The sequence below is a fragment of the Lissotriton vulgaris genome, chromosome 8, assembly GCF_964263255.1.
Source record: "Lissotriton vulgaris chromosome 8, aLisVul1.2, whole genome shotgun sequence".
Classification (NCBI taxonomy): Eukaryota; Metazoa; Chordata; class Amphibia; order Caudata; family Salamandridae; genus Lissotriton; species Lissotriton vulgaris.
This window is the reverse complement of record NC_141696.1, coordinates 41890686-41917065: the sequence shown is the minus strand read 5'-3', so window position 1 is coordinate 41917065 and position 26380 is coordinate 41890686. Positions and strand designations below refer to the sequence as shown.

Sequence of the window (26380 nt, the reverse complement as noted above, 5' to 3'; positions counted from 1 at the left end):
TCAGTCAGCAGCTCAGAAAGTATAGTTTGGCTGGTAAATGGTTAGCTACTGGTGGCCCCACAGACATTGTTCTCCCTATCAATTTAGATAAATACTGGCCCACCCTGTGTGGTCATGCTTGTATTCTGAATGTTGTTATCACTCACCTTTTAATGTGTGCTGCACCATCAGCACCTCCATTGTTGTTACCAAGATTGAATTTGGATTATTCACTTTTTTAGTTTTTTTTCTCTTTGGCTCATGGTCCAGTATGTTATTAATTGATTGTCTTGTGTGATTGCTCACAACCAGGGAACTCTTGTTGCCTTATGGAGAAGGGAATACCTAGGGTTGGGTACTAGATACAGTTATTAGTTGGTTATAATTGTTTTTGAATGAATCCTAGGGAACCTCTGTTTCTACTTTGCATCAATTAAATCTCAAGGAGGCGTGGCTTGAAAAGCAGCAAAGTTGGCTGAAAAGTGCAAAGCTCTGTGATCCCACCCTGCGTACAGTGGAAAATATGGATTGCAGTGGTTAGCTAGATATGTTGCACTTGATTTTAAATAGACCCTGTTGCAGTTGTGAACCATGGAGTGTGCTGGCAGCTCGCTGGAGGAAGGGTGGGCTGCACTATGGAGATGAGGCCTGTATGCAAAGCCGGGCCTGGCCGTGATAGTGGCTGCCAGTGACCCAGAATCAGGCAGGAGGCAATTGGCTACAGTTCCTGTGAGAAAAGTCCCATAAGAGGCCAGAAGTAGAAGCAAGTAAAATCTGTTCCGTTCGCGGAATTTGCAGATTTTCTGCAATTTACGAAATGGTTACAAAGAAATTAACTTCAACTTGGGCACCTGCTGTAACCCTGTAAGTGCTTCCTGAGCGGCGCCTCCAGAATTGTTGCCGACTTGCAACTATTCTCTGACCCTGCTCTGACCCTCGAAGCAGGGTCAGAGAATAGTTACAAGTATGGCACAATGCTCCAGGCTGTCACAAAAATTAAACCACAACAGGAAGCACTTACAGATAAGGAAGCAGGTGCCGGACTTAAAACTCAAATTCAGTAACACATTAACCAGCCCCCGGTTGAAGCTCGGCAGGTGTGGTTTCTCCCCATAATCTACAGTGGTGAACCAGAGGGTGCTGTGATGAACCAGAAGGTAGAGTTGTGAACCAGAGGGTGCTGTGATGAACCAGAGGGTGGCAGTGGTGAACCAGAGGGTGGCAGTGGTGAACCAGAGGGTGCTGTGATGAACCAGAGGATGGCAGTGATCAACCAGAGGGTGACAGTGGTGAACCAGAGGGTGGCAGTGATTAACCAGAGGGTGGCAATGGTGAACCAAAGTGTGGCAGCAATGAACCAGAGGGTGACAGTGATGAACCAGAGGGTGGCAGTGATGAACCAGAGGGTGGCAGTGGTGAACCAGAGGGTGGCAGTGGTGAATCAGAGGGTGGCAGTGATGAACCAGGGGGTGGCAGGGGTGAACCAGAGGGTGCTATGATGAACCAGAGGGTGGCAGTGATGAACCAGAGGGTGGCAGTGGTGAACCAGAGGGTGGCAGTGATGAACCAGAGGGTGACAGTGATGATCCAGAGGGTGGCAGTGATGAAACAGAGGGTGGCAGTGATGAACCAGAGGGTGGCAGTAATGAACCAGAGGGTGGCAGTGGTGTACCAGAGGGTGGCAGTGATGAACCAGAGGGTGGCAGTGATGAACCAGAGAGTGGCGCTGCTAAACTGGCCAGGAGCCCTGTGGGTGTGAGCCCCCGCGCTGCTGAGCTGCCCAGGGGATGTGAGCCCACGCGCTACTGAACTGCCCCGGGGCCCAGTGGGTGTGAGCCCCCGTGCTGCTGAACTGCCCCGGAGCCCTCTCAGTGTGCAAATCATTTGTGCTCAATTGCCTGGGAGCCCTCTGGGTGTGATCACACATTGTGCTAAGTGCCCCCCTGCCCCAGTACATATATACCCGTACTGCACAGCACCATTATGCTCTTGCACCATGAAGTCTGGTGCCTGGATACTCCTGATCCGTGTAGGTGGCACCACCGTCTGGTGCAGTCAAAATGTAAAGTCATAACTTGCTACACAGCACCAATAAACATGTGTCCCCCCTGGCACTGGTATGTGCATGTACCAGGCATGGAGCACCCGCATACCACTGCACCCTACTGCCCAGCTCCAGCATATGCCTGTACGGGGCAGTTTAGTATGAGATGGGACATTGTCCAGCAGCAGCAGCTGCATGCGCCTGAACCCACTGAGCAGGATCAGAATGGCTTTGTACCAACACGCGCAGCAGAGATATCTTGGACATCTGAAGGATTCTGGGGTCCTGCGCCAAACATATTTTTGCATCCATGAGTTTCCCGAGCGCCATCCCCGTGTAGCTCCTGTGACCAGGAGGCTGCTTTCTCCTCATCTTCTGCTCTGCTCGGTCTCTGACCCTTTATGAACAAGATGCATGTGAATTCGCATAGAAGCCCCGCCCATTTGGCCCCGTCCACCACACACTAGCGGTAAGAAACGTCTTCCCGCCCGTCCCCACTATAATGGCCAGCTCACTCAAGGGACATCGGCACCTTTTGGCGCGCTGGCAAAGTTACAGGCACACGTGGTCACATATTTGTGCAAATGGCGAACTGAGGATCCGCACATTTGTGGTTGGACTCAAAGGACTGTGTATTTGCCACCGAGAGTTTTCCTGGGTTGCAACCGCAGCAATGGTCGGATAGGACATCGCTCCCCCGGCACCCAGAACACCAACGGCCACGTAGTCATTGCACTACGAAGACGCGGCGTCGACATCCCATCGACGGATATTGTCTTTAACATATAGGACATCGCTCCCCTGGCCACCAGAACACCTATTACAACGTAGTCCCTGTACTACCAAGGCTCTGAATCCAAATCGGATCCTGCAGTTCCATGTATACTGCCTTAAACTAGGACATTGTACCACAGGAAAACTCTTGGTGGCAAATACACGGACCTTTGAGTCCAACCACAAATGTGCGAATCCTCAGTTCCTGAACACCAGGTAGAGCCCCTTCGCCCTGAGATTGACATAATCGTGCTGTCAGCCACATCTGAGGGCGGGCACGCCATCCGTTCTAGATAGAACGAGCCCAAACTTGGGCGGTTGTATCACAATTTCAGGCAGGCAAATGTTGTCAATTTTAGTCCTGATGATGATCCTCTGTAATTAGAGCAAAAAGGGATCGAAACGTCGACTTCATATAGTGCTTTCACAACCTAACCATTGTGTTTTCCTTTAGACTTCATATAGTGCTTTCACAACCTAACCATTGTGTTTTACTTTAGTTGTGCCTAGCGCTGTCTGGCAAACACTTTAATTTAACATTCAAAAGTGGCCAGTACTGCTCTTTCTTTGCCTGTGAAATCTTTTTTCTATTTTCTTCTTATTTTCTCTTATGTGTCGTGTGTCCTTCATGAGTAAGGTACAGGACTGTGCTTAAAATCATTTATACAAGTGTTTATTCATCGTGGTTAATAAATACCCTGTCCGGCTGGACAGGGGACAAATATAGTTTCCTATCATGGCCTATATTTCATTCAAACTTTTTATTTTGATAAGCTAAGGACCTTTGTCTCCTAAAGCTGAAGTTTTACGCTAGCCGCGTCTCACCCCTTTCACTGGCCCACCGATGCCAGAGGACCATCAACTGCTGCACTGCTAATCAAATACACCTGTGGTGAGTGCCCCCCATATTGAGCGATTGGGTGGCAGTGGGCGGCTTGAGGCCTACCTGCGCTGTGACCCACGCGCTGAGAGTGAATCAGCATGGGGCACTGGAGCACAACACCCATAGTGGCTGATCTTGGGGTTTTGCCATGCCTGCTCGCACTGGGCCAAATACGATGGGACGTACTGACCCCAAACAATGCCAATTAAACTTCGGGCCAGGAACACTCCGAGGCGCAAAGAGACCGAGGGCACCACCGAGACAGAGCCACACCAGATAGAGGGCACAACCGCAATTGTGGCCGATTTGCGGGCCAGTTTTCAGGCCATTGACGCCCACCTGTACACACTTACCACTCGATTAGATGACATTAATGGGAGCTAGGAGGCACAAGATCCTCAAATCCTAGGAGCCAAGCAACAAATCTCCGCCTTGGAGAATGCGCAACCTACTGTTCAGAAGCGGTTAGAGAGGGCTTAGAGCCTGCTTAAAAAGCGGAAGACTTAGAAGCGCGCTGGCGCTGAAAAAGTATCTGCATCGCGGCATAGCTGAGTCCACGAATATGGGCCCCATGACTAAATTTGTAGAAACAGTCCTCATAGATATCTTTGGCAGAGGCCGTTTCTGATACCTTTGAAGTGCAACAAGCACATCGGAAATAGGGGCCCGCCCGGCGTCAGGCATGACTCCGAGACTGATGTTAGACAGACTCTTTAATTATCGAGACCGGAATGCTGTGCTGCAACTGTCGTGGGAATGTGGCTTGCTCAAACACCAATGGTCCAACACTGCAATCTTCCTGGACTTTACACCAATGGTGCAAGGAGCGCCTCGTAAGTACATGGATATCATAAGCCGCCCTATAAAAAGCGAATGTCAAGTACGCAATGTTATGCCCAGCATCCAAATCGGAGGTAAAGCACACATCTTCGACAACCCTGACGGTGCTGCAAAGTTCTGGAAGCAGCAATAGACTGCAAACAAGTTTCACAAACCTGGTGAAGACCAAGACCCCAGCTCCCAACATTTAGTGACCGTACCATGGTTCTTTGTGAGATTGGGACATCCCTCCTGCATGGCATGACACAGAGGATACATGCGAACTGCATTTGCGACAACGGAGGAACATTGAACATGGTTTGTAAGTCATGCATATATCATTCGGAAATGCTCCATCTCAAACGCTCCTAGCTGTGTAACAGTTATACATAAAGTGATACAATGTGCCCGGTATGTGGGATCCACCGAGAAACAGTCGCTCATATGCTCTTTGACTGTCCTGCCTATGCTGCCCCAAGACGGGTCTGGCTGAGCCCCCTGTGCAAATTGCTTGGCACTAATAGAAGCGCGGAAGCCGAAAGACTAATACGCACCAGCACTTTGCCTCTTATTACAATGAGAGTTGCAAAGTGCCTTGGGTGGACATGGATAATAAGGCTGAAGGCACTTCCAGGGTAAATCAGCTTTGAGCAATATGTTAAGCCTGTTTAGATTAAATTAACAAGGCAACTGTTTCTACGCTACCAAAACTGTTCTAGTTTTATTGGATTAGATTTTTATCATTTTTAGTAAAATGGAGTGAGTTATGTGCAATTTGTATTTCTTCTTCATTTAAATACTAGTTTTTAACTAATTTATCCACTAACAGGTTTATTCTATAACTCAGCCGCAATATTTTATTATGTATACCTAAATGTTTTTTGAATTGTGCTTTTATAACTACATGTCGAATAAAGCCGGTTTGGACTGGATTGGATAAATTGGTAATGATCCAGCTCTTTATGCCTACCTTATATACACGGCTCCTCCGCAGGATGTTCTGCTCCTTTCTTTTCCTCCCTCCCCCCCCCTCCCTTCTCTCTCCTGTCTGTCGAATTTCAATTGGTATTCACCGGGTGCTTCTTTTTGTGTATGCGATGTGAGTAGGGGGCTAGGGAGGGAATGTTCTTAATAGTTAATTGTTTTGTTTGCTTTTGGTACAGAGTAATGTTTCCTTACGTTGCTGGTGGTGTGGCTCTTGCATATTTGCATGTTGCTGTGAACTGTGTTGCTCTGTATACATAACCCCCCCTAGTTGAGCGCAGCTCCAGTCTGCGCCTTAAATGTCTATCTTGGAATGTGAGAGGGCTTTCTAACCCTCAGAAGGGACATCAGGTCCTAGCTTATCTGTCCAGACACACTTTCCAACTAGCCTTCCTTCAAGAGACACACTTCGCCCCACTCCCAGTGCATGGATTTGCGTCGTCATGGGGCAGCCACTGCTTCTTTTCCAGTTATGGCTCATACTCGCGCGAAGTGAGCATATTTGTCCATCGGTCTCTACCTTTTCATGTCTTGGAAGTGGTGACTGATGACGATGTCAGGTATATCTTGGTGCTGGATTCTCTGGGAGATGAACCACTCTTCTTAATTAATGTATATGTGCCAAACATAGATATCACTGACTTCCTTCCCAAGCTTGCCGTGCAGCTTGAACAGCTTAACACAGACAACATAATCATGGGGGGCGCTTCAATTTTACATTAGACCCCATGATGGACCCAACAGGGCCTTACCACACTCTTGAAGTCTGCATTGCTGGCAGGCCCTTAGCGCACGTGACACCCAAATGGACCAGAACTATTTATTTTACTCTGCCCCACATGGACCCTGGTCTCGGATCGACCACTGTTACCTCAAACCACAGCTTCTATTGGAATTCCAGACAATTGATTACCTTCCTCGCACATTGCCTGATCATGCTCCCGTTCTCCTCACAATTGAATTCCCCATGATCCCAAAACCGCAACCCTTGTGGAGGTTCCCTGCCATGGCTCTACTCGATTCAGCTTTCCACGCTAAGGTGGGTCACGCCATTAGGGAATACTTCCAGATAAATGAGGGAACAGTAACTTTACAGTCCACATTGTGGGACGTCTTTGAGGCATATATACGGGGGGTCTGTATCTCTAAGCATGCCGGTGTATTGCGCTAAATATGTAGAGATTTGGAAGTTGTGAAGGGGAAACTAAGAGATATAGACACAACTGTGCAGATGACCCCCCTCCCCCAGATATTATATGATCATGCGGCACTGCTGACCGAGTTCACTGACTTGGCCACCCAAGAAGTTAAATACGTAGTCAAATACTCGAGGGCCCGAGCATAGGGGGAGGGTGAGATGCCCAGCAGGACACTTGCTCGGCTACTTCAGCCTCAATAGCAATCGGCGTATATCATGTATCTACATTTGGACACTGAAAACTGAAAAATTGGTTGACACATATGCACCATATATAGACTGAACTGAGAAAAGTGGATACTGAGATGTTAATATGAGTTTGGGGAAAACCACAAACTAGTGCTAAATTCCATTCAGGATGTTTTTAGGAGGCAGAAGTCCTTGACATACTCAGTCGGTGTTGGTACTAGGCGATATTCTGGACAACTTAAATGTTATTGATATATGGAGGCAATGAAACTCCAATGCAGGGAGATACACATGTTATGCTTTCCCAAATGGTTCTCTGGCACGTTTAGATTACTAGCTGGTTTCGCTATTCAGCAATATTCCTGTTCCAGTTCATGTGGCATTCTTCTGTACTCTAGAAACGCTGGTCATTAGACTCATATGGGCACACGAACAGCCACTGGTCAGCCAGTAATCTTTAACTCCACCTGTACGAGTCCCCAGATTTCGAACAGCAGTATCTGGTGGCACAATGTCACTATGATTGGCACTGGTATCACACAGATGCCAGGCTGGTTTACTTTATACTGAAAAGGGACCGAATGCATTGGATCCCACTGGAATCCCTATTATTGTTGGTTTGGGGCAACACTGGGTGGAGATAAAGATTGTGGCGACAAACATGTTGGGTGTGGAAGTCACTTTGTTAGTAAGATAAAGGAGGGACAGAGGGCGATCAGGGGTCCTGCATACATGCTCACAAACAGGTTATGTGAAACAAAGGGTATGCAGTTCCTTGAAGAGAGGGAGGAAAGGGACACTCAGAAACACTGGGGGTCAGATAGGAGCAAGGGCCCTCACACACCCAGATGGGTGTCATGCTTTATCATCAGACAGCTCCTTGTTGGGCCAGCACTTAGGAACCCAACGGGTCTAGCTGTACCATCAGGGTCCTCATCAAGCTTTTACACCACCTTATCACCCACCTTTTTTAGGCAGAGGTTGGGGCAGAGGGTAAGGAAAAAGAAGAGGTGCGCTGCAAAAGAAAGTGCAGTGGCGGGAACCACCAAGAGAGGTCAACAACAAACATAAAGCCAGAAAAACAAACACAACAAAACAAACTCATAGTTAATCTCTCCGATAGAGCCCTGCCTGATACGGAAATGGCGGTTTTACACAAAGGCCTTGGGTTCGTGCCCTCTCAGAAAATTGATAAATTCTGCACTATTTGTGAATTACATCAATTTTTCCAGAAAATACGCTTAAAACATGTTTTCAGGACTAACCCATCATAGACACTTCCGATTTGCAATCCCTCTACATTTACGCCCACCACAGGCATGATTCCCTTGAAACCTAAACATTTGAACAAGCTATCCTATAAGAGTTGGACAACCAGACTTGGAAACCATCTTACCACAATATGTCCAACACAAAACTTACTGCCATGCAGTCATTGGCTAATGACACCCGTATCACCATAAAACCAGCTGATAGGTAGGAGTCACTGTCCTTGTGACAACTACGGACTATGACCGTGAATCTGATTGCCAACTTTCTGACAGGTGATAATATGCCCCTGTTACGCAGGACCTGACGAAGAGATTGAGTGCCATCATTAGTTTCCTAGTAGTTTCGGCTGAAGCTTTAGGCAGGCTAGGTAAACATGAGGATCATTTCCTAGTGAATTCGAACCCCAGAATTCCTTATTTCTATGTCCTTCCTAGCATACATAAAGGCATTACGCCTCCGCCAGGCAGACCCATTGTGTCAGCGATAGGGTCTTTACTTAAGCTCCTTTCCATATTTTGTGATCACGTCTTACGCCCTTGAGTTACCAAGACTCCCCCCTCTCTAAAGTACACAAGGGATGTGCTCAATCTGGTTAAGGAAACCAATCGCACTAACCATGCCGACCTCTTGGTCACCCTCGATGTAGATACCCTTTACACTAACATTTCACAAAATGCTACCTTGGAAGTAGTAGAGAACACCCTCCTCTCTGAAACATGGACGTCACCTACCCCAATTAATTTTATTCTTGAGCGCACCACTTAGGCCCTCATGGAGAACTCCTTCCAGTTTCAGGACCAGCTATACCACCAAACACAGGGCCCATTGATGGGCACTACATATGCCCCAAGTTTGGCTTGTCTTTATATGTTCAACTTTGAAAAAGAAAGCATTCTACGTTATGATAATCCTTTCTCTGCCTACATCAGTGTATGGCACAGTTATATCGATGACATACCCATTATCTATCAGGGAGACGTAGACACTTTCAATTCCTTCTGCGGATGGATCAACACTTCAAACCCCTTCTTGAGATTCACCAGGAATATCTTCCCTGAAAAACGTCCTTTCCTATACTTGTTGCTCTCCTTAGATGGAGACCTCTTACACAGCACCAGTGGCACAGTGTGATTGGGACCGACATCTGGACATACCTGTCTCACCTAGGGTGACATAGTAAAGTATACAAAAGGTGAGGGATGGAATGCTTGAATTAATCTCACCCATTGGAAATTACTCGGGCTGCATCCCAGTCCATCATTATTTTGCACACCATGCCACCTCAGTTTGTACCCAGCTATATGCAAGTCAGTCTTGACCCTGCACCAATGGGAACAGATCATCCCAAACTCCCAAGCCAGGCCCTCCCTACACTTGAACCCAAGCAACCCAGGACTAATGTCGCCCTTGTTATGGACTCATCATTAGGATATAGCTTGGTTAAGATTCTGCTCTGTACAAGCTAACTTGATATCACTGGCATAAACTGCTCCATTTTCAATGTCTTCACTGAGCATACTTTATACCAGATAAACAACATAGAATAGACTGAACTAGGTGTAAGAAATGGGGGTTACCCAAATCTTCAAGGGGGTAGCATGGCATCAAGCGGGCAGGCCAAACTCCAAGGACATGTGAAGCATTCACGCAGTATCCACAGACGACACACCAGGCACACTACAAAAGAGACGCAACTCCACCTTTGGTTGGAAAAGAAGTAGTTTAGTGATATCTCCAACCTGTAAGGTAAAAAGGAAAAATACACGGGTAATCATAACATGGCGCCAACTGGCACCCAAGCCAAGTATTTCAGTGGGGGATTATTTACATGGGACAAAAAGGGTTGAGTCCATAGTCCATAGTGTCTAGCTGAAATATAAAAAGGTTAGCACTTGGCACATATCATCAATGACGTCCATGTAAGGGACAAATTCATTTGGCGTGTTCGCCCATTAAACATGCAATCAAACATTAGGGGTAAGAACCCAAAATAGCTGGCATTGGCGACTCCTGCAAAAAGAATAGGAATCACCCGGCATTAACATCAGGCAGGAACACCTGTAATAAAACACTAGGTTTCTTCCCCCCTCCACCTAGGGAACTACACATCAGGCAGGGCCTACTCAGGCCTTCATCCTTGGGAGGTTGGCTGAAATTGTAAGTTGCATATTAGCGTAACTACACCTCATGCGTGACAACGCCAACCCAACCCCTGTAAGGGAAAAACATCATATTATACCAGACAGGAACATGAATCCTCAGCCCCCCTGCAACCTGCAACACAAACATTAAGCAGTGCATTGGTATCAACAACATATAAACCAGGCTTGAATCCCACTGCACCTGGGCATCACTTTAGTGTAGGCATAACATTAGCATATTCACATTAGCCACCAGACATTCCCAATCCTGGGCAGGGGACGCAGTACGCTCGGCACCCTGCTTTAGCATAAGGCTTGGCCCTCACTTGGGAGGTCAGGCAGGTAGCAGTCACATAAACACTAGGCCCGAATCACATTGAACCCGGGGGCACTTATGCATTTAACATGGACCTGACTCTAGGCCTATGAACCTCGGGCGTACCCATGCAGGGGGAGTATCAGGCCTACACAGGTATCAGGGGGCAGAACACACCTGACTAATCCCCTAGGCACAACAGTTAAGTCGCCCTCTAAGCCTCCATAGCTCCTAGGGTGACCCTATGGGCTGGATATAGGTCCTAGGTCCCCCTACAACTGGCACAGTCTGTTGGGACCCAACGTTGCAGGTGCCCACTGCCAGACGGGGCACCTGGGAAGTTAGTCTGGTCCTTGGGGCGGGCACCGACCATATGCCCCGACACACCCCCAACCCACGATGTGGCTGAGTCCCCACTCACCGGTAGACCTGCGATGGGTGAAGGGGCTCCGGCTCCTCTGGATCTCCTTGGAGGTAAGGGCAGGCACCGGCAATGTGCCTCGAGGCCCTTGCCCCACAGAACTTGCGTCGTGGGACTCTCTCTCTCGGCTTCCCTGCGGGGCTTTGCCACACCACCCCCTGTCTCGTGCTCCTTGGCGGGGGGCTCTTTACTTCAATGCCGGCCCCTCGTCTGAGAGGGGGCCGGTCAGGGGAGGCCTGCGCCGCTCTGGCGCTCTTCTCGGGGCCTCCCTGCTCTTCACCCGGGCAAACGCGGATCTCCACAGCGGAGGGGCCAGGCACCTACAGTGTGCCTCGCGGCCCCCTCCCTTCGGTCTCCTCAGTCCGGCACGGCGCTAGGCTCTCTTCCGCGAAAAGGGGGGGGGGCAGGCACCGACAGTGTGCCTCGATGCCCCCTCCTCTCCCTCGACAACCGGGGCTTCACCTGGGTTCCCCCCTTTCCTCACGGGGACCCAGGGCTTCAGGACGCTCCTCTTCTCGGGCTGCCGGTCGGCAGCCAATCCCTGCGCGGCCTCCAGGGGTCACGGCCGCGCAGGCCAATCCGCTCGCGGCGGTGGCGGGGGCGGGCCGATGACGCGGTCAGGCCCCCGTCACGTGATGCGGGAGACAGCGGCCTCAGGGCCTGGCGCGGCCCTCTTTCCACCTCGGCGGCCCCCTCCTGACACCGGGGGTCGCTGCAACGATGCGCCGCCCAGCGGGGAAGGTCTCCTCACAGCGCCGGGTTGCGGCGGTGATTTTGGTGTCACAAGGGGTAGGCTCCCTTTTTAATTAATTATTTACTTCACGGGACAGCAATAAAGGGGTAGGCTCCCTTCTGGTCAGTGTCTCCTCACGCAGAACGCGCGCCACAACGAGGGGTAAGCTCCCTCAGCATCAGGCCATGATAAGGGGTAGGCTCCCTTTATCTAAGTATTTATTCATCTGGAAGTGCACCAAAAACGAGGGGTAAGCTCCCTCAGCGCTGTTCAGTCAGATACTTCCTCAGGCCACACAGCAGGCACAGCGCTATCACTGGCAGGGGCACTTTGCGATCTTCTAGCGCTCAGGGCTTCTCCACTTCCAGGGTCCTGAGACACAAAGGGCACAGTTCCTCCAGCAGGGCGCAATCCTCCCAGCCCACTGCCTCCAGAGGGGCCACAACTTCCTGGGGGCACCAACCTCCCCAGAATAGGGCTTGATAGGCAGTACCTCCAAGCAGCCCAGGGGCATACTCCTCACCTCCTGGGGCTTTGGTTGCGCTGCGCTGGCGCAGTTCCAGGTCCCAACAGCGTCAGTGTCCTGGGTAGGGGCCCTTCCTTCCTCAGGGGCCCGGGGGACAGGAGAGGGGGGGGTTCTAGGGGTGCAGGGCCCAGCTCACAGGCCCATGTGGCGGTAGCACCTCGCAGCAGGTCCCCTCTCTTCCTTGTCCCAGCGCTGACTGACTCTCTGGTGACACTTCCCCCTATTTATACCCTCCTCCCAGGCAGTGCCAGGACCTTCTAGAATGTTGGCACATCTAGCCTAAACTGGTTCTAGGGGAGGGGGTGAGCACCCTGGGTGCCAGGCTTTCCCTCCAAAAGCTAGGGGTTGCTGGGTATTAATGACTAGACCGCCAACCTAACGCAGTCAGGTGGCACTACCCAGGCCATGGCATCCATTTTAAAATACAATACATTTCAGTCAGGTGCAGTTTTAAAATGGGGGATATTTTCTGTACACCATTTAACAACATGTAATTTTACATTTTCACCAAGTGTCTCACACCACTCATGGCCTTTACAGGTTTAATCCCATGGGGGAGACATCCTAGGTAAGGGGGTCAAAAGCGAAAAATTTGGGGGGAAAAAGGCCAAGTCCAACACGACTCCCCCCCAGCCAAAAGCCAGGGTAGACACATCAATGCCTTGATGGGCTTCCGTGCTTGGGGGCGGAAAAAGGTGGACGCAGGCCTGCAACTACAGGAGCACCTGCAGTCTCTCCTCCACTCTGGAACCCAATGGTTCTCTTTCGCAACCCTCCCTTCAGCAACAAAACCACCCCACTGGTGTTCCCTAGTGGGATGTTTCTCCTTCCTAGAGTGGGAGGCTCTAGCCTCAGGCTTGGAATTCTCTTGAACCACTCTCCTCTCTCCAAATTTCCACTGGTCCACCCACCTGGGGTCTACACCCTCAGACTGACCAGCCCTTAGGGGCGAGGCTCCCCTCCCCCTACTTCTCCTCCTAGGGTTCCTCCATCTCCTACGCCTGGGGACACCCTCACACAACCACTCTCTCCCCAACCTGGAGTCGAAACCCTCAGGTTGACCTGGTGACAGGGGCGAGTCCTCCCTCCCCCTGAACCCCCTCCCAGAATTCTGCACCCTCCTACCCGGAGAAGTACCCCTGGGAGTCACTTCCGGGGGGACTCTGATTACAGATGTCCCTCCCACCAGGGCAGGCAACTCCTGTCCCTGGCCACCCAACCCGGGATCTGCGCCCTGTGGCTGAGCTGGTGACAGAGAAGAGACCTTCCTCCCTCTGCACCCCCTCCCAGAGTTCCGCACCCTCCCACTGGAAGTGGTACCCCTGGGAGTCAACTTGGTAGGGACCTGCCTTACAGGAACCCCACCCTCCAGGCCAGGCAACTCCTGAACCTGGAACCCCAGTCCAAGATCTAGACCCTGTGACTGGTCAGTCCCCCGAACCACTGGAGCTCTGATTAATGATGCTCCGGGTTCTCCTGACATAAGGGGATCCCTCCCTCTGGATGACGCATCGGGGCAGCCTAGCCTCCCAAGCTGGGGTTCTCTTAAAGAACACTCCAGGCCTGGTGGCCGCAGCTGGGGCACCTTGGGACACCTCCCCGTCTCACTCCCTTCGGGATCATTCCCCTCAGCCTTCCCAGACACTCTGGCACTTACCCAGAGGTCTGCCTCCCGTGCAAGTTCCCTGGGGTCTGAGAACCCGCACTGCAACAGATGGTGACGCAGTCTTGGGAAACAACTCCTCAGCATGTGCTCCCAGATAACGGCATGGCACAGCCCTTCCCAATCTTCCACTGCTCTCCTCACCACCCAATCCTCCAGTACAGTCCAACACTCCTCCTCAAACTCCCCCCAGGACTGATGGGACAGCTTTCCCCTGCCCCTCAACACTAACCCGTCCTCCTCTTCCGGGGAATCAGGCACGGTCTCCTGGGCTTCGGGAGTGGGACTCCTTGCACTGGACCTACACTCGCTGCCACCACTGGATCCCACCCTCCTCGGTGAATCCAGACTCCTAAAATGACTCTCAGGGGACAAACTACCCACCTGAGCTGATCTCTCCCTGGCGAAGGCCCTCTCCGCCTCCGCCATCCTCTCCAGCGCTAGGACTTTTTCAGTCTCTAGTCGCTGCTCTTCTACCCTCAGCTGCGCTAAGCCCTCGGCATGCCTGAGCTTTGCCAGCGCCAGCTGATACTCCCTCTCTTCTCTCCTATCTACCCACTCTTCTGGGGACAGGGAAAGGGATGGGGCAGTGCCCCCGGGACTGGACCCAGTGCGAGACTCCCTATCTTCGGTGTCCTCCACAGCTACTGGCGTCTCCGCCCTCTCAAACTCTTCCTCCTCCTCATCGGAGTAATTACCTCCCAGGGTTCTGGATGGGGAGCCCTCTCTCTGGTCTCTAACCCACTGACCCTTCAACACCTCGGGGGGGTAGTCAGATAAGTCCCCATCAATCTCTAAGGGCTCTCCCCTCTTGAGGGCCTCATAGAGAAACAAATTCCTCCTAATGTTCCCTACTGGGGGTATCCCTCTCTCCAGGAGGAAGTCTATCACCTCCTGTTCGGTGTACTCCATCAGTTCCACTTCCTGGTAGATCAACCCCATCGTGGCGAGGTACACCCGGGACACACCCTCCCAGTGGAACAAGGGGACAATTCAGAACACTCTCAGGAGGAAGCAATCAAAAAAAATATTCAGCCAACAACAATAATCCCCACAACAAGGCTCGGATTATATCCAAAGCTCTATTTGCAGTGTAACCCGTGGCCGCTGTGGTACTGCGCAAACACAAGTCCTATCCCACCGCTTGCCACCAATGTAAGAAATGGGGGTTACCCAAATCTTCAAGGGGGTAGCATGGCATCAAGCGGGCAGGCCAAACTCCAAGGACATGTGAAGCATTCACGCAGTATCCACAGACGACACACCAGGCACACTACAAAAGAGACGCAACTCCACCTTTGGTTGGAAAAGAAGTAGTTTAGTGATATCTCCAACCTGTAAGGTAAAAGGAAAAATACACTGGCAATCACATCAAGGCGACAACTGGCACCCAAGCCAAGTATTTCAGTGGGGGATTATTTACATGGGACAAAAAGGGTTGAGTCCATAGTCCATAGTGTCTAGCTGAAATATAAAAAGGATAGCACTTGGCACATATCATCAATGACGTCCATGTAAGGGACAAATTCATTTGGCGTGTTCGCCCATTAAACATGCAATCAAACATTAGGGGTAAGAACCCAAAATAGCTGGCATTGGCGACTCCTGCAAAAAGAATAGGAATCACCCGGCATTAACATCAGGCAGGAACACCTGTAATAAAACACTAGGTTTCTTCCCCCCTCCACCTAGGGAACTACACATCAGGCAGGGCCTACTCAGGCCTTCATCCTTGGGAGGTTGGCTGAAATTGTAAGTTGCATATTAGCGTAACTACACCTCATGCGTGACAACGCCAACCCAACCCCTGTAAGGGAAAAACATCATATTATACCAGACAGGAACATGAATCCTCAGCCCCCCTGCAACCTGCAACACAAACATTAAGCAGTGCATTGGTATCAACAACATATAAACCAGGCTTGAATCCCACTGCACCTGGGCATCACTTTAGTGTAGGCATAACATTAGCATATTCACATTAGCCACCAGACATTCCCAATCCTGGGCAGGGGACGCAGTACGCTCGGCACCCTGCTTTAGCATAAGGCTTGGCCCTCACTTGGGAGGTCAGGCAGGTAGCAGTCACATAAACACTAGGCCCGAATCACATTGAACCCGGGGGCACTTATGCATTTAACATGGACCTGACTCTAGGCCTATGAACCTCGGGCGTACCCATGCAGGGGGAGTATCAGGCCTACACAGGTATCAGGGGGCAGAACACACCTGACTAATCCCCTAGGCACAACAGTTAAGTCGCCCTCTAAGCCTCCATAGCTCCTAGGGTGACCCTATGGGCTGGATATAGGTCCTAGGTCCCCCTACAACTGGCACAGTCTGTTGGGACCCAACGTTGCAGGTGCCCACTGCCAAACGGGGCACCTGGGAAGTTAGTCTGGTCCTTGGGGCGGGCACCGACCATATGCCCCGACACACCCCCAACCCACGATGTGGCTGAGTCCCCACTCACCGGTAGACCTGCGATGGGTGAAGGGGCTCCGGCTCCTCTGGATCTCCTTGGAGGTAAGGGCAGGCACCGGCAATGTGCCTCGAGGCCCTTGCCCCACAGAACTTGCGTCGTGGGACTCTCTCTCTCGGCTTCCCTGCGGGGCTTTGCCACACCACCCCCTGTCTCGTGCTCCTTGGCGGGGGGCTCTTTACTTCAATGCCGGCCCCTCGTCTGAGAGGGGGCCGGTCAGGGGAGGCCTGCGCCGCTCTGGCGCTCTTCTCGGGGCCTCCCTGCTCTTCACCCGGGCAAACGCGGATCTCCACAGCGGAGGGGCCAGGCACCTACAGTGTGCCTCGCGGCCCCCTCCCTTCTGTCTCCTCAGTCCGGCATGGCGCTAGGCTCTCTTCCGTGAAAAGGGGGGGGGGGGCAGGCACCGACAGTGTGCCTCGATGCCCCCTCCTCTCCCTCGACAACCGGGGCTTCACCTGGGTTCCCCCCTTTCCTCACGGGGACCCAGGGCTTCAGGACGCTCCTCTTCTCGGGCTGCCGGTCGGCAGCCAATCCCTGCGCGGCCTCCAGGGGTCACGGCCGCGCAGGCCAATCCGCTCGCGGCGGTGGCGGGGGCGGGCCGATGACGCGGTCAGGCCCCCGTCACGTGATGCGGGAGACAGCGGCCTCAGGGCCTGGCGCGGCCCTCTTTCCACCTCGACGGCCCCCTCCTGACACCGGGGGTCGCTGCAACGATGCGCCGCCCAGCAGGGAAGGTCTCCTCACAGCGCCGGGTTGCGGCGGTGATTTTGGTGTCACAAGGGGTAGGCTCCCTTTTTAATTAATTATTTACTTCACGGGACAGCAATAAAGGGGTAGGCTCCCTTCTGGTCAGTGTCTCCTCACGCAGAACGCGCGCCACAACGAGGGGTAAGCTCCCTCAGCATCAGGCCATGATAAGGGGTAGGCTCCCTTTATCTAAGTATTTATTCATCTGGAAGCGCACCAAAAACGAGGGGTAAGCTCCCTCAGCGCTGTTCAGTCAGATACTTCCTCAGGCCACACAGCAGGCACAGCGCTATCACTGGCAGGGGCACTTTGCGATCTTCTAGCGCTCAGGGCTTCTCCACTTCCAGGGTCCTGAGACACAAAGGGCACAGTTCCTCCAGCAGGGCGCAATCCTCCCAGCCCACTGCCTCCAGAGGGGCCACAACTTCCTGGGGGCACCAACCTCCCCAGAATAGGGCTTGATAGGCAGTACCTCCAAGCAGCCCAGGGGCATACTCCTCACCTCCTGGGGCTTTGGTTGCGCTGCGCTGGCGCAGTTCCAGGTCCCAACAGCGTCAGTGTCCTGGGTAGGGGCCCTTCCTTCCTCAGGGGCCCGGGGGACAGGAGAGGGGGGGTGGTTCTAGGGGTGCAGGGCCCAGCTCACAGGCCCATGTGGCGGTAGCACCTCGCAGCAGATCCCCTCTCTTCCTTGTCCCAGCGCTGACTGACTCTCTGGTGACACTTCCCCCTATTTATACCCTCCTCCCAGGCAGTGCCAGGACCTTCTAGAATGTTGGCACATCTAGCCTAAACTGGTTCTAGGGGAGGGGGTGAGCACCCTGGGTGCCAGGCTTTCCCTCCAAAAGCTAGGGGTTGCTGGGTATTAATGACTAGACCGCCAACCTAACGCAGTCAGGTGGCACTACCCAGGCCATGGCATCCATTTTAAAATACAATACATTTCAGTCAGGTGCAGTTTTAAAATGGGGGATATTTTCTGTACACCATTTAACAACATGTAATTTTACATTTTCACCAAGTGTCTCACACCACTCATGGCCTTTACAGGTTTAATCCCATGGGGGAGACATCCTAGGTAAGGGGGTCAAAAGCGAAAAATTTTGGGGGAAAAAGGCCAAGTCCAACACTAGGCATCATCAATGCCCTTGCTGCCACATGGACCACACAGGTTTTTCACATGGCTTCATAATATCCTCCTATGTTGAACTACTGGAACAAGATTACAAGAAAATTTGAGAGGTGCACTCCGTAAAGTCAATGATACAGAGAGTTCATAGATTTTGTAAATCTTCAGTTCTTTCTTTAATGTGTTCTTTATTTTCTTTTAAAATACACAGGCACAGCCAACGCGTTTCATTCCCTTTAGTGCCTTGGGAATTTCGTCAGGGCTGCAAAAGATTTTAACATGCATAAGCATTTTTTGCCTTGTGTTTCAATGGACATAACAATAGTCTATATAACATATAAAATTAGATTAAAAATGGTCTACAGAATACACCAATAGACCTGGTCATAAACAAAAACCCATACCAAACGACATATTCACTAGTTCATTTTGAAAGCAAGTACCCCTCACCAGTACATTGCTTCCACATTGTCAATTCAAACAGTGTAACTTGACGTGATCTAAATTCACCGACACGTGCCAATTGGGGAAAAAGGGGCACCCGAAAAAAAGGTTGTGCAATCATGCAAAGTATAGTGCTAGTTGAAATTCAAAAGTAGAATGTAAAGTGAAACATATGTTATCCAAGATATGAAATGTAAAAATTCACAGAGTATAAGGTCAAGTTGACCATGACCAAAATGTAAAAAGGCCTCAGAGTACCGGTACTGTCACAATAATTGCTTCAAGTGGCATAAGGGATAGGGTATAGTCATAGGCATCTCCTGTATCTATTCCAATATGAATCAAAGGAAATGGGCTCACCATACAATGAGTGAACGTTCAAGTTTGACGGTCCAGAGCGTGATCGCACTTGCAAGGCCGGATTAATATTAGTGATATGGTCCCAATGTTCCTGAAGGTAAGATATCATAGGATAGTTTCATAAGCGATGGTTCCGCCATAGTCCATGTTTAAGACTAAAATTTTTGCTAGAGTTAGGTGCGTCTCAAACACATATAATAATATGAATTACTGTATCTCACCATATCACATATGGAACATAGGGCGAGATATGTTCTGTGAAATATTTTCAGAGCCTGGCAAAACCTAGAAGTACAGATATCTTAGGGAAGCTACTCCCCTACAGGTTGTCTAATGATACAAAGAAAGTGCAGATCTTAGAGAGAAGCTACTTCCTTACAAACTGTCTGATTATACAAAGAAAGTCACAGAATGGTATTTAGCTGGATAGTGTAGAGATAACGTTCCAGGAGGGATATCTAGTCGTAGTATCACAAATTGGCCGCAGTGGTGCGTAGAAATGAAAACAAGTATAAATCCTGGCCCCCGGTATGTAAAACATGTATTTATGTCAAATTATATCAGGCTCTCTGTTATAAGTGTATGTATATCTCATGAGTAATAAATACTGCCAGAGGTGTATATTTTATAAAATGCCTTCTGGGTTTTCAAGTGGATATTGTTATTGTAACTCCATCTCTGCAAAGTTCAATCACACCTTGTGCGTCAATGTCCCCTCAATTCGAGATTTACAATTGAAGGTATATGTATAAGTATCCCAAAATAGATTTCTCAAAGTAATATACAAGATTAGTAAGCACTTATAGGTGGCCCGATCACTTTAAAAAGACCATTGCAAAGAGTAGTACAATAGTAGCCGGAAAAACATTTCAATCACTGGCTCCCTCCTCCCACTAATGTAACTGGAGGCGATTCATTCTTTGTCATCTTCCCCCCACTATTGTGCATAGGTACAGTCATTCCTTAAAAACAACACACCCCCAAAGAATCGATCTATCATACCGTTGAAAGTCAGTGTTGAAGAGGTGGGGGGTGGCCGCTGGTTGACGGGTAGCATCCAGACGGGTTGTAAAGTCGTTATTAGGGTGCGGGACCTAAACATAAATATAAGGTCCGATATCACTCAAATGCAGTAAATTTCTCTGGGGTAAGGTAAGCGCTAGTTCCCCATGGTGTGCCATACCTGCGATAGGGTCTTTGCAATCTCCTGCTCCTCCCGTGGAATACCGGAAGCAATGTTTGCCGGTCCCCCGCCATTTTTAAATGCAATAAACTGACCCCGGAGTGGGTCACGTGATTTCCTTCGGCAATGGAGCCGAGTCGGGACCGGTTTAGCCCTAATCCGTGTCTCCTGAAGCGGCCATCTTAAAACATAGCAAACACAAGAAAGGTCCCACCGATATAGACATAAACAGGCGAAATGTCCACACTGATCCGGAGCAACATATCCAATTTTCTAACAAAGAATATTTTGTTGATTATGTAGAGATGTATTACTGACTGGCCGTAGATTGAAACAACCGTATTCGTTCAGTGAGATGTGATCGATTCAATAATTACATGTATTGAAACACAAGGCAAAAAATGCTTATGCATGTTAAAATCTTTTGCAGCCCTGACGAAATTCCCAAGGCACGAAAGGGAATGAAACGCGTTGGCTGTGCCTGTGTATTTTAAAAGAAAATAAAGAACACATTAAAGAAAGAACTGAAGATTTACAAAATCTATGAACTCTCTGTATCATTGACTTTACCAAGTGCACCTCTCAAATTTTCTTGTAAAATTGTTTTGACGGACATCCTTGGCAGCGGATGGTGAGAGTGTTTGCACCATTAGATATTTGGAAACAGAAGAAGTTGATGTGCTTAACCTTGGTCTGCTGCTGTGTACTTTGGTTTGTTGTATAATTACTGGAACAAGATGTTTGCTCTATTTTTCAAGAATGACCCGTGGGAGGCTAGAGGTGAAGCCAATAACGACCCTACTGCGCCTGGTCATCTTAGTTCTCAGTGGAGTTAGATGGTTTGTGGCAATGGCACCCTTATTGGCTAAGCGCAGTATTGCCATGAAGTGGGGCATAACAACTGTCCCTACAAAGTATGAATGGATGAAAGATATGATACTATGACATGATCCTTTAGAAATGTATATTATGCTGCAACCCGTGACCGCTAGGCCTAGAAATATATTGGGACCACTCAAGCATTCCTAACTCAGGATTATGTCACCCACACTGATGACCTTGTACGCACCCCTACGGTAGATAACAGAGCGGATGTAATTTCCTCTGGTATTACTATATAAATGGCGTAAGGTGGCTGGATGTCGCTATTCCCCCTTATCTTATTGAATGAACAGCTTTGACTGTATACACTTTGTTAGATCTGGGGGACTCTAGTTGGCAATGGTATTCACCTTTGTCCAAATAGGGACACTTACTTCTAATTCAGGATAAGGGGATTACACTCCTTAAAAACCCCTGCTCACCCCCTTGGTAGCTTGGCACGAGAAGACAGGCTTATCTCAGAGGCAGTGTGTTAAGCATTTGTGAATATACACAGTAATACAGTGATAACACTACAGATGGACAAAACACAGGTTTTATAAAAATAAGTATTCTTTATATAGACTTAACACAAGACCACAAACAACAAAAATCCAACTATACTATACTAAAAGTTGACTTAAAAGATGATTAAAGTTGCTTAGTTCAAATTGCTATTAAATGCGACAAAGTTCTCAACAAAGTACCTGGATGCGTAACGCAAAGTAAACAAAAGGCTTGCAAAAGGGGAGATACGTCGGTCCGTGATCCGGGGGAATGGTTGCGTCCTGCCTCAATGCTTGCGCAGAGTAGGGGACTCGTCGTGAGCCTTACCGGTAGGGAGGTGATGCATAGATTTTCCGCCTATGGGCCCGTTGCGGTGCGCAAGATGGCTCCTTGATGCGATGTGATGATCCAGTTGCAATGTGAAAAGATGGCGCCCTTGATGCGGCGATGCGATGACGCCCTGGCAGCCTTGCGACAACTCTGTACTTTGGAGCAGCGACAGGCCCTGCGACACGCTTCTTCAGTGATGCGATGGCAACTCTCACAATCTCGTCACGCTTCTCCGGTGATGGTACAGCAGGCAGCTTCGATGAACACACGCTTCCAGGGAGATGCGGCGAAGGCTCGCTTCTCCGGCGATCTGATGATTTCAGCTGTGGCGGCGACACGCATCTTCTCAATGCGTTGCGCTTCCAGCTCCCAGCGACACACAAATGTCCGTAGATAGAATTCCCAGCAAAGAAATTCACAGTGGGAGCTGGAGGTAAAGTATTTTGTCCCTGAGACTTTAGCAGGAGGCAAGCACAGTTCAAGCCCTTGGAGAATATTCTGTAGATGATGAAAGTCCTTAAAAAGTTCCTTCTCCTTTCCCTTGGCAATGAAGCAACCACTGCAGGCCAACCCAGCAAACAGCACACTGGCAGAGGGGCAGTCCAAACTCCTGCAGCTTCCTTGGTTCTTCTCCTTGGGAGAAAGGTGTCTTGTTCCAGAAGTGATCTAATTTCTTGGGACCAGGGTCCCAATATTTATACCCCAACATCCTTTGTTCTCTGAAGGCAGGGAGGCCTCTGCCTAGTCCAAACCAGTTCCTGAGCACTTTGTTTACATGACTCTCTTCTTCCTTTCACTGTGCAGGGCAGAGACATCAGCAGCCCCACAGGTGGAGCCAGCACAGGGGAGGGAAGATACAGCTCTGGAGCACTCTGTTGACATGATTCCTCCTCTCCTTTCACAGTGCAGGGCAGAGACATCAGACAAGACACAGGAGGTGGAACCAACATTGTAGAGGGAAGGCCCAGCCCTATTCAGGTCCTAGGTGCAATTTCTCCCTCCCATCCAGATGCAGAGCTCTCTATTCACCACCAGGCTGCCCAGCCTGTCTCCTGGAATCCCCCAGCCCTGTCACTCTCAAACCCAGACAAGCAATACACAACCCAGCGGAGGCAGGCCTGGATAGTTAGGCAAGAAAATACCTACTTTCTAAAAGTGGTATTTTCAAACACATGATATTAAAACCAACTTTACTCAAATGTTATTATTCTGAGTTCAGGCATTCTAAATTCGAATCTCTGCCATGTTCCCTGAGTCAGTTAGGATTATAAGAATGTAATAATCTAACTGCCCATTTTGGCCTATGAGAACAGGTAGCCCTCAATAGTGAAAAAGGAAAATGGTTGTAATTCACTATTAGAAAAGGCTAAACTCATCAAAGCATGCCCTACCTTACACTTACAATGCACTCTTCCCTTGGGCCTACCATAGGGGTGTCTAACATGAAGCAAAGTGAAGGTGTAGGGACTGGCAAGTGGGTGCACTTGGCCAAGTCGACATGGCAGTGCTAGACTGCACATAGGCCTTGCAATGTCAGGCCTGAGACACACTTTACAAGCTGCTTCTGTGGGTGGCAAGCCCACCAGCAGCATTTGATTTACAAGGCCTGGGCACACATGGTGCACTGTACTAGGGGCTGACAGATACATCAAATAACCTAAACATGGAATAACCAATTAATATATCAATTTAACATAGGGAGCACTTGCACTGTGGCACTGATTAGCAGCGGCACAGTGCCCAAGCATAAAACCAGCAACAACAGAGGAGTCAATCCATCAAAATGAAAGGGAGACTCACGCCAATGATGTCAGGTGTAACACACTTTATGTGCCAATAAAGTGCACGCGCTGACAGGGTGCTTATAAGCAGTAAGATAACCAACCTACTTTTCAGCCACAAAAGCCCAGAGGGCATGTGCTGCTGTCAATGCCTACTGTATTGTGAACCATTTGGACATACTTCCTTATGGTACATGCAAGTATGGTGCATGTTTGATATTAATTCTCTGCAATTTTGGTATAAATATAATCAAGTTTAAAAAATCTACGAAATCTTAACAGGGGTACTGATTAGGCCAAGGTGGTGGAGGGGGATCAGTACACCACGTCAGCTTCACAGGTCAGCATGACCCAAACACACACGCCCAGGGTTAACCTAGTTCTGACCACAGCCTGGGCCTTCTTTTGGACTTGTATTCGTGGGGCAGCACTTTGCAGCTCACTGGTACCTCCCCCAATCCACGGTACATGAGCGTCAGCAGAATGGGTAATGGTCCTTCATTGGATGTCCTCCTTGACATCGCACCATGAGCAGCATCAGGTTGTGCGGTGGCATTAGAGTGAAGTGGACCCCTGCTGATCGACTAGAAAGGGACATACTCATTTCACATTGGCCCTCGAGGAAAACAACAATTTTGTGAAGAATTTTATTCACCACAACCCTGGCCATATTAAAACTCCTAGAGCCTGATTAGGATGTCGGTTGGACCACCACCAACAGGGCGTTGGTGGCGGCCTGACCGACATCCAGCAGATTGCTCCGACTTCCACATTATGATGCGGTCGGTCAGACTGCATCGGTTAGAGGGACAGACCAATGCTTCCGATGGCAGCCGTAACATGTTCCCTACAATAGGGGTGGTGTGTGCTCAGACACTACCATGGGGATTACTATATCGCTTTCAGACAACCTTTGCATGGCGGTCTGACCACTATGGAAAGGGTGTCAGAAACAGACTTTGGGGGCCCCTCGCAGGGCCGGAGTCCCCCTTGGCCTCCACTATGATGCCTGGTGGGCACCTGTGGTGGCCACACAAAATCCATACCCCGTGTGCCAGGCAACTCTTGGTGCCAGGCACCTCTTGGTGCCTGGCACACGGTGCGTGGATGTTTGAAAGCATACCCTTTACTATTGGGGCTTGTGCTGCGACACTTTTCCGCCCAGCAGCAGAAGCAGCAATAGTAAAGGGTATGTTTCCTACTGTCACATTGTAGTTCGATAGGTGGGACCTCTGATTCCTTGTCAGGCAGTACCATTCCGACTACGATATCGGTTGGACGAATGGTAATGAGGGCCACATAGACTCAGTGACTCTTTGCATGCCCTTTGTCTCCCTTGAGCCATCCAGTTCCTGGGTGATAAATAAAGAGCAACATCAAATTAGTGGTTGGTGGGAGCTCTGTTGATGCTTGTTTTCAAAGGGGTGATCATGAATGCTCCTGTTGCATCTTTGAGCTATGTTTGGTGGAGCTGAGAGTTAGGGACTTACATCCTTGTCTTTTGTCAGAGGGTCTGTATGACACTGTACATGCAATGTGCAGGAAACGACAGGCAAGATGAAAGGTCTTCTCCTGCCCCACACAGACGTCTGGGGCGTCCTCGATCCTAGATGTAGCACACGCCCTCCTTTACTCTTAGAAGGAACTGAAGATTGCTTCATTTCAAGCAGCGCTTTAAGGCTAGGTCAACCTTCCCAGTTGTAGGGCCACCCCTGCAAATAACCTCACAAGAGGTCCCCTTTCTATTCTCCTTGAAAGTTCCTTTTGTCTCTTTTCCTCTTCTGTCTTTCTACATATATATTTCTTCATACAAATCAAATCTCCAAACCTCTGTAGCCTTTTGTTGCTTTGTAGTTAGGTTTCTGCTCTGGATTTTCACTCTCCCCTTGCTACAGTTGCTGTTTTGATTTTGTGTGTTTAAAAAAATACTATCTTTTGTCTCCCAGCTGCAGGAAGCCTTTGGTTGGGGTCCCTTCATCCAGCTCTTCTCTGACTACCAGAAAATGAGTAACATTAAAAATGAAATCCCCTACAAGATGAACCTGTGGGCAGAAAAGTTCTCCAATCAGGTTAAGAAGAATTTGGCTCCATTTTTCAAGATGTGGGGCTGGCCGATTGAAGACAGAATCTCTAAAGAGCTATCTTCACTGCCGGAGTGGGAGGAGAACCCGATGAAGAAGTTTGCTGGAAGTCGATAACTATGGAAACACACAATCCCGCTCCACAGTGACTTCAAGATATATTTTTAAAATTGGTTTTTAAATGTCGTAAATCAATGCAAATGGATTGATCTTTTTTATTGTATACATGAAATTTAAGACTGTTCGTATGGATTTAATTTTGTTGTTTTTTGTATTTCGTAATTTTAAATGGAAATATACTTACTCTACTTTTTGTAAATTGCACCTTACATGCTACTTTTATGGTTATTCTGTATTTTTAACCGAATAAAGTACTTTTGAATCTTGACTTCAAGATATCAATGTGATTTAACAGCAACTTCTTATTGCCTACATCATAATCAATGTGATTCCATATATTCCTATTGTGTGCATGTGTGGTGTGTTGTTACATCGTTCTTTAATGTGTTATGCCTTTAAATGCTATTCCCTGTACA

The 26380-nt window shown here is 49.3% G+C and overlaps 1 protein-coding gene across 1 annotated transcript in view; it reads left to right on the top strand.

Moving 5' to 3' along the window:
- LOC147693346 (TRPM8 channel-associated factor homolog) overlaps positions 1-25998 on the top strand; it is a 143796-nt gene extending 117798 nt beyond the window's left edge. Inside the window, exon 8 of the mRNA XM_086933677.1 lies at positions 25710-25998. Coding sequence (XP_086789803.1) covers positions 25710-25961 — 252 coding nt within the window. The 3' untranslated portion in view covers positions 25962-25998. The remainder of the gene's footprint in view (positions 1-25709) is intronic.
- The last annotated feature ends 382 nt before the right edge of the window (positions 25999-26380 follow it).